Source organism: Danio rerio, chromosome 3, assembly GCF_052040795.2.
Source record: "Danio rerio strain M-AB ecotype USA chromosome 3, GRCz13ab, whole genome shotgun sequence".
Taxonomy (NCBI): domain Eukaryota; kingdom Metazoa; phylum Chordata; class Actinopteri; order Cypriniformes; family Danionidae; genus Danio; species Danio rerio.
In genome coordinates this window covers 353,696-363,039 of record NC_141023.1, presented here as the reverse complement: position 1 = coordinate 363,039, position 9,344 = coordinate 353,696, and the positions used below count along the sequence as shown (strand labels likewise).

The window sequence follows — 9,344 nt, the reverse complement described above, 5'->3', positions numbered from 1 at the left end:
GATCGCGCATGCGCAGTGCAGCCGCAGAGGAGCAAGATGGCGTCGAGCGCAGCGACCCGCACAGGCTCCGCCGCCGCTAAAGTGGTGAAACCGCTTTTCAGCCGCGACCTGAACGAGGCCAAGCGGAGAGTTCGAGAGCTCTACCGGGCCTGGTACCGAGAGGCACCGAACACAGGTACTGGAACACATACACACACAGACTCTGCGCGCGCGTCAAGGTCAGCCTGGAGCCTGTTTACCTCCACCGCGGTTTAACATAACAGCTGAGGCGATCAAAACCACGCTAATGATCAGTTATTAACAGTTATAAACATGAGTATAAACACTGCTTCTGTATTGTTAAGATGTGCTATGTTAATTAACGACACGAAATAAAGTTAGCAGTTTATCACTGAGGTAAAGTTAGATTAATATTCCCGGACTCCTTCATTTGTTTAACATTCAAACAGCTCCTCATGCTGTTTACTGTGGTACTCTGACTGTTCAGTCTGAATTAGCATGTAAGTATGACTTCAACACAGCTTCAGCTCTGTTTAACCGTGTCTGTCATCAGCTGCTGAGGGCGCCGTGGGTCACCTGACGCAGGAGTATAGACCACCACCAGCCCTAATGATACCAGCTCACTGTTTATAATTAGCAAATACTTTATGTGAAACTATATTATTAAGGAGAAAGTCTGAATGTAAAGCAAACTTAATCAGTTAATATCTGTATAATGTTCATTTTATGTCTGCTTTAAACATGTATATATGTTTGTTTGTATAATAATAGTCATATAATGTGTCAGTGAAATGTCCTCTCCTCTGTTAGACAGTCTGCGTTAGGGTTGTCTCGATACCATTAATTCAGCTCACGATACTATAACAGCTTAAAGTATCATGATACCAAGTAGCATGTAATTCATAACTCAAATTATTAAGAAAATGGTCAGAGATACTGCGTTTTACATATTATAATAGGTCTTCTTGACCTACCAGAAAGGGTGCTGTCCTACTGCATCCCAGTGTGCTCTGCCCAGGAAAAAGCTGCTCTCCAAAGGGTTATGAACACAGCGCATACGATCATCGGCTGCATTCTTCCCTCCTTAGAGTGATTGATTGATTTTATTTGACAGTTTTACCAAAAATATACAAACAAGTCTAGTTAGAATAATTCATAAATATTATAAAAACTGTGGAGGATGAAATGCACAGAAAAGCCACAGACTTATTTACATTGTGCTCCTCGATAATCTTAAAAAATGAACGAGCAAATCATAAATGGAGTGCAAACATCATCAGCTCAGCACAACAAAAAACGTCAACTGTAAAACAACCAGTTTCTAATTTCCCTTCTAAAAACACTCTCAATCTGAATCTCTTTAAAAATGCTGGGCGAAACACTCAGCAGCAGAGCTCGCACACACACAGAGTTTCTAGCTGATTCCCTGTTAAATCTGTGTGGGTAAATCTGCCTGCTGTGTGCTCTTGTAGAATGACTGTGCACCTCGCTGACTAAAACATAATAATTAAGAATATATGTTGGGACCGTTTTCTTTAAAATCTATAAACCATCACTAATTTTAAAAACGTTACCCTCTTCTCAACTTTTAAAAATTGACTTTGACTATAATGTTCATTATTTACATGTGTCAGTGGAGGAACTTTCATAATAATTCTACACAACTTAATTTGGGCCGTCTGCAATTCATTTTTCATGTGTTTAGAGCTACCGCTGTACCAAAAAGCTGCAGGATAGTCAAAGTGTGGCTAGGAGCTCTGCCTGTCTTGCTAAAACCTTAATTCTAGAACAAATCTTTGAATGGACTATATCAGCCATCTATTCACCTGTCAAATTACGATCTACAATGCATCCTAAATACTTCACTACCTGTTCTGGAGTAATTATCTCATCCCCTGCTTTTATCTTTGCCCCGACACATGTTCTTAATTTCACAGCTGAACCAAATAAAACAAATTCAGTTTTACACAAATGTAAGGATAAAACCATTCAGAGACTTCCTCACATTGTTTACTTATTTACTTTTCAATACATTCCCTCCTCTTATGATGAGACACGATTATAGGAGTTGTTCAAAGCCCACTGCTACAGCAAAGCACGCAGCATCCTGAAGGGGACTCGTCGCATCCAGCACACCATCTATATCAAATGTGCCCTTCGGGGAGGCGATACAGGACCATATTTGCATTTCAGATTAATTTTACATTTTTATTCTAAATATGGTGATGCATATCGAATGGTGAACATTATATCGTGATACACATTGTATCGTGAGCTGAGTGTATCGTTACACCCCTAGTCACTCATATGCTGAGCCGGTGGCTGTGTCACAGTACAGCAGCAGTGTTCTCAGTCAGTGTTGAACAGAGCTGATGATGAATACATTCAGATTTACACATTTACTCAAGTAAATCAACAGAATTAATAATGGGCTGAAAATCTGCAGAATTCTGCGCGCGCTGATTCCGTGTGGGTCTAGGCGTCAGGCCATCACACACTCGATACTCAGTGCAGCATTAATCAGTATGAGTGTGTGTGTGAGCGCAACAGCAGCTCTACCTCTCTTATTCAGAATAACAGCTGATCTGTCCTCTGACACGTGTGTGTGTGTGTGTGTGTGTGTGTGTGTGTGTGTGTGTGTGTGTTCGCTTCAGAAGAGCTCACAAATCTGTGTTGGTGAGATAACCCTGATCATGTGTGTGTGTGTCTCTCAGTGCATGCGTACCAGCTGGACATCGGCACACAGCAGTGTCGGGAGAAGGTTAGAGAAATGTTCGACAGGAACAGACACGTGACGGACCCTCGAGTGATCGACATGCTCGTCATCAAGGTGTGTGTGTGTGTGTGTGTGTGTGTGTGTGTGTGTGAGAGAGAGATATGGAAAGCATGTTTGTGTGTGTGTGTGTGTGTGTGTGTGTGTGTGTGTGTGTGTGTGTGTGTGGTGAAAGTGTTTTAAGTATCTATTTGTGTGTGTGTGTTTGTTCGAGCAAGTGCCTGTGTGTGTATGTGTGTGTGTGTGAGAGAGAAAGCGAACATGTTTGTGTGTGTGTGTGTGTGTGAGTGTGTGTGTGTGTGTGAGAGTGTATGCATGATAAAGTCTGTGTGTGTGTGTGTGTGTGTGTGTTTGTGTGTGTGTGTGTGTGTGTGTGTGTGAGAGAGAAAGCAAGCAAACATGTTTGTGTGTGTGTGTGTGTGTGAGTGTGTGTGTGTGTGTGAGAGTGTATGCATGATAAAGTCTGTGTGTGTGTGTGTGTGTGTGTGTGTGTGTGTGTGTGTGTGTGTGTGAGAAAAAGGGAGAGAAAGCAAACATGTTTGTGTGTGTGTGTGTGTGAGAGAAAGCAAGCAAACATGTTTGTGTGTGTGTGTGTGTGTGTGTGAGAGAGAGTGTATGCATGATAAAGTCTGTGTGTGTGTGTGTGTGTGTGAGAAAAAGGGAGAGAAAGCAAACATGTTTGTGTGTGTGTGTGTGTGTGTGTGTGTGTGTGAGAGAGAGTGTATGCGTGATAAAGTCTGTGTGTATGTGTGTGTGTGTGTGTGTGTGTGTGTGTGTGTGTGTGTGTGTGTGTGAGAGAAAGCAAGCAAACATGTTTGTGTGTGTGTGTGTGTGTGTGTGTGTGTGTGTGTGTGTGTGAGAGAGAGTGTATGCATGATAAAGTCTGTGTGTGTGTGTGTGTGTGAGAAAAAGGGAGAGAAAGCAAACATGTTTGTGTGTGCGTGAGAGTGTATGCGTGATAAAGTCTGTGTGTGTGTGTGGTGAAAGTGTTTTAAGTATCTATTTGTGTGTGTGTGTTTGTTCGAGCAAGTGCCTGTGTGTGTGTGTGTGTGTGTGTGTGTGTGTGTGTGTGAGAGAGAGAGAGAAAGAAAGAGAAAGCAAACATGTTTGTGTGTGTGTGAGAGAGTGTATGTGTGATAAAGTCTGTGTGTGTGTGTGTGTGTGTGTGTGTGTGTGTGTGAGAAAGGGAGCACTGGTGTGTGTGTTTTCACTAAGCAGCAACCTCTCGGTCTCTCTCACTCCTCACAGTAGAGTCTAAATGAGGAGATCCTCCAGTGTCTAACACACACACACACACACACACACACACACACACACACACACAGCTGAGGAGATCCTCCAGTGTCTAACACACACACACAGTGTTCAGGAGCAGGTTTATTCTCTGAACTCAGAGTTTCTGTGGGTCTGCTGCCCTGTTTTTACAGATGAAGCTGTGTTTGTTGTTTTAAGGCTCGTGCACACTGAGACGGTTTTTGTTTGCGTTTTCCGTTGAGGTTTAACGCCTCGTGACTAAATACACACCAACGCGCAAAACGGCAGGCGTCATGTTGAAAGAAACGCCTCATGCTCGTTTTTTTGTGTTGACGCACCGCGTCAAAATCTTCTCCACCAATCAGATCAGCACTTCTGTTCACGTGCACGGAGCTGCTGAAGTTACCGTAAACAGCAGTTGGAGGCGCTCAAGCGCAGAACTGTCAATGCGAGCGCACACTGAAGAAGACGCCCAGAGGAGATATGAGCGTGCAGCTGCTAATAACACTGCTGAACAATCATCATGTCCTCGTCACTAGAGCTGGAGCTGCTGCTTCAACCATCCATGCTTGATCGAGTCAGCAGTAACTCTAACAGCAAGCGTGTGAACTTCCTCTCCTCCTCTTCTTCTGTGTTATAAGCGGGTGTCGGAAGCTGAATGTTGTGCAGCGCCATCTAACGTCAGAAGAGTGATGTAGCATACTCTTCAGCTTGACGTCAGTGGAAAGCGCTCGCGTTTGAACACTGAAGAACATCTCGTAAAATGCTGACGATGAAATCAAACGAAAAGCGTCCCGGTGTGTACGAGCCTTTACCCTTCCGTTTCCACACACCTGTTTTAATGCTCATGTTGGAGATGCGCATACAAACAGGTGGATGGAAACGTCATGGTGCACATCACTTTTGAAACAGGCATTAAAACACAAGCGCATCACTGAGGAGTCTCTGATTCCTGCATGTGTACCGGAGGCCAGCTAGTGAGTGCTGTGCAGGTAACTTCACTCTAAAGGTGATCTAGCGACAGACTACAGAGGTCATGGTCTTTAGCCTTTTCTTTAGAGCAACTGACTCCCGTGTGGAAGGTTGCCGGTTTGATCCCAGCTCGGAGCGGGTTGGGTGGTGTAGGACTGGCGGACTGTATAAGAGATGATGTGATGATGAGAGTGTGTGTGAATGGATAATCCAGCCGGCTGGGCACACTGCAGAACACCTGACATGTTGATTTACTCATTCTGAAACACCTGAACCGTCTCAGTGTTCGTGTTACTATATCATTAGTGACCTCCAGAGCGTCTCACGCCTTCAAACACCAGCGCGCGTTCACCGTGTCAGCATGCTCCTCTGAGGTGAACGTCGATGATTCATTACAGAACAGACTGAAGCAGCGTCTTGCTGATACCTGGCTCCAGATAATCAGGAGGTGATGGTGTTCTGTTTGACTCGTTGGATGGAAACGCTGCTTTATTCACACGTCTGTTATCTGATAATCCACTTTTGCACAAACATTTGATTCGCATTATTGGATGGAGACAGCGCAGTGTTGTGGAGCGCTGCAGCTGACAGTAGTGCAGGACAGCATTGAGTTGCTGCTCACTGGTTGTGTTGCTCTGTGTGGTCAGTGATGTGTTACGCTGATTTCCCTCCGCTGCTGACGCTGCATCCCTCTCAGAACCTGAGGGTGCTTCTGCTGCTGCTTCTTTTAAACACATTATTGAGTGCAGGACACACACACACACACACACACACACACACATAGTGTGTTTAATAGTGTTGAGTGCTTCTCAACTTAGCCACGCCCCCATGCCACACCCTATTGTCCCACCCCTCTCTGTTATCCTGGAGTAATGTGCAGCTAAGATGGTGTGTGTGTGTGTGTGTGCATTATCTCTCTCTCTCTTTGTGTGTGTGTGTGCACGTATGTTGCGGCATTATTTATGTGTGTGTGAGTGAGTGTGTCTGTGTGTGCGTGTGTGTGTTAAACTCCATTATCTGTGTGTGTGTGTATTGCTACATTTACTGTGTGTGTGTGTATTGCTACATTAACTGTGTGTGTGTGTCTTTGTCTGTGTGTGTGTGTGTGTGTGTGTGTGTTGCTACATTAACTGTGTGTGTATTGCTACATTAACTGTGTGTGTATGTGTGTGTTGCTACATTAACTGTGTGTGTGTGTCTTTGTGTGTGTGTGTGTTGCTACATTAACTGTGTGTGTGTGTCTTTGTGTGTGTGTGTGTGTGTGTGTGTATTGCTACATTTATTGTGTGTGTGTGTGTATTGCTACATTAACTGTGTGTGTGTGTCTTTGTGTGTGTGTGTGTGTGTGTGTGTTGCTACATTAACTGTGTGTGTGTGTGTTTGTGTGCGTATTGCTACATTAACTGTGTGTGTATTGCTACATTAAAGGGTCACGAAACACCAGAGCACATGTGTTGAGCTGTTGACAGTGGTATATGTGTCCCACACTGCTATAAACACTATTAGGACACCTATATTTCACTAAAAAGCGTAAATTGGTTGTTTTTGCGTTATTTCAAGCAAATTCGTACTTCTTGTTTGAAACGAATTTTTGAAGCTGCGTCATGGTCATGAGATAATAGCGTGTATTCCAGCGTGCAGACTGGACGTCTGTGCCAGAGTGTGTCTTATTACGTCTTACAGTGTGCTGCATTAATGCATGAGTAAGACTTGGTTCAAACCAATCAGCGCGCTCTATTCTGCAACTTCATTAATATTCATTAGTGTCACTGTTTACACCAGAGACGCCACGTTGTGTTGGCAAAACAAGCGTGCAGTGTTGCTTTTATAGTTTGCTGCAGTGAAGTTTCGTTTTCATTTTCTCTCTGTGAGAGCTCAGCTGGAGTCACGTGTGGATTAACAGTGTACGCGACGCTCGACAACAATAACTTACGTGTCTAAGGAGGATTATTGTTTACCTGAGAGCTGTTCTCATCTGCAAACGCTGAGATCCGGATTTGCTTGTAGTCTTCTCTTCATAAAGACGCGGCTCTAGTTGCTGGTGATTGTCCTGTCTCTACAGATTTGGTAAGTGAGCGACCAGTGCTCTTTGTTTATTCAGTTTGTTCGTATCGAATTAAGTTAACTATTGCACTGAGTGCAAACTTGTTAGCACCGCATTTTGTGACCGGAATAACACACGCGGCTTTCTGACGCTCCTGCCGAGTGCATCTAAGTTTCCGGGAAATGCGGAGTTTTTTTTTTCTCTCATTCGCCGTGCGGTATCAAACATTGCATGAAAAATACACGCTTAGAGCAGTTCCTCGAATCAAATATCACGTTTGTCGCGAGGGACATGAATGAATTCCCTGAATGAAAGAGCCAAACTGCAGTTAAAGTCCAACATTTAATAATCTGGCAAATAATTCGACTACAGATGTCCATGTAGGTTAAACACCATCACTTTCTCGTGTGTGTATTTTGACTGAAACTCGCGCATGCCCAAATAGACACTCCCACACCATCCCACTTTAGTTCCTCCGACACTCCCCCCTAAACAGAGCTGGACACGCCCACTTTTCTGACTTTTTCCGAAGTAGAGGTGTGAAAACACCCTGCTGAAACGAGGGGCTTTCATGGCCCTTTAACTGTGTGTGTGTGTGTGTGTTGCTACATATCTGTGTGTGTGTGTATTGCTACATTAACTGTGTGTGTTTGTTTGTGTATTGCTACATTAAGTGTGTGTGTGTGTGTGTGTGTGTGTGTGTGTGTGTGTGTGTGTGTGTGTGTGTGTGTGTATTGCTACATTAACTGTGTGTGTGTGTGTGTGTGTGTGTGTGTGTGTGTGTGTGTGTGTATTGCTACATTAACTGTGTGTGTGTGTGTGTGTGTGTGTGTGTGTGTGTGTGTGTGTGTGTGTGTGTATTGCTACATTAACTCTGTGTGTGTGTGTATTGCTACATTAACTCTGTGTGTTTGTGTGTGTATTGCCACATTAACTGTGTGTGTGTGTGTGTGTCTTTGTGTGTGTGTGTGTGTGTATATTGCTACATTAACTCTGTGTGTGTGTGTGTGTGTATTGCTACATTAACTGTTTGTGTGTGTGTATTGCTATATTAACTGTGTGTGTTTGTGTGTGTATTGCTACATTAACTGTGTGTGTGTGTGTGTGTTTGTGTTTGAGTGTGTGTGTGTGTTTGTATTGCTACATTAACTGTGTGTGTGTGTGTGTGTGTGTGTGTGTGTGTTTGTGTTTGAGTGTGTGTGTGTGTTTGTATTGCTACATTAACTGTGTGTGTGTGTGTGTGTTTGTGTTTGAGTGTGTGTGTGTGTGTGTGTGTGTGTGTTTGTATTGCTACATTAACTGTGTGTGTGTGTGTGTGTTTGTGTTTGAGTGTGTGTGTGTGTGTGTTTGTATTGCTACATTAACTGTGTGTGTGTGTGTGTGTGTGTTTGTGTTTGAGTGTGTGTGTGTGTTTGTATTGCTACATTAACTGTGTGTGTGTGTGTGTGTTTGTGTTTGAGTGTGTGTGTGTGTGTGTTTGTATTGCTACATTAACTGTGTGTGTGTGTGTGTGTTTGTGTTTGAGTGTGTGTGTGTGTGTGTTTGTATTGCTACATTAACTGTGTGTGTGTGTGTGTGTTTGTGTTTGAGTGTGTGTGTGTGTGTTTGTATTGCTACATTAACTGTGTGTGTGTGTGTGTGTGTGTGTGTGTGTGTGTGTGTGTGTGTGTTTGTGTTTGAGTGTGTGTGTGTGTGTTTGTATTGTTACATTAACTGTGTGTGTGTGTGTGTTTGTATTGCTACATTAACTGTGTGTGTGTGTGTGTGTGTTTGTGTGTGTGTTCAGGGTAAGATGGAGCTGCAGGAGACCATCCAGGTGTGGAAGCAGAGGACACACGTCATGCGCTACTTCCAGGAGACCGAAGCGCCGCGTCCCGCTGACTTCCTCTCCAAATTCTACCATGGACACAACCCCTGACCCCTGATGTGTGTGTTGTGATTCTGCTTCTGGACTGTAAATACACTCATGCTGAAGCTCTGAGTCTCTCAGTGTCTGTCATTACACTGCTCGATGAAACACACACACACACACACACTTCAGTATGCAGTAAATATCAGTTATGCGTATTAATACTGTCTGAATGCCCTGTGGCCCAGTCTTCAGCCCTCCAGCATCACTCTAGCATCCGCCATGTTTGTAGTTTTCAACACATTGAGTTTGTAGTCCTGATCTGCTGGTGTTCAGCGTGAATGAATGTGCACTTCAGGTTTCCAGCGTACACACTAGAGCAGCTCTCATGCCTGTGTGAGTGTGTGTGTGTGTGTTCTGTGTGTGTGTTCTGTGTAGTGCTGCTGTGTGAT

General features: G+C 43.9%; 1 protein-coding gene across 1 annotated transcript; it reads left to right on the top strand.

Annotated features, from left to right (window-relative positions):
- Positions 1-25: 25 nt before the first annotated feature.
- Positions 26-9,019, top strand: ndufa6 (NADH:ubiquinone oxidoreductase subunit A6). Its single transcript, NM_200968.1, is given in 3 exon segments — positions 26-175; positions 2,715-2,830; positions 8,830-9,019. Coding segments are annotated over 3 exon segments (387 nt in total). The 5' UTR covers positions 26-36; the 3' UTR covers positions 8,962-9,019.
- Positions 9,020-9,344: the final 325 nt, after the last annotated feature.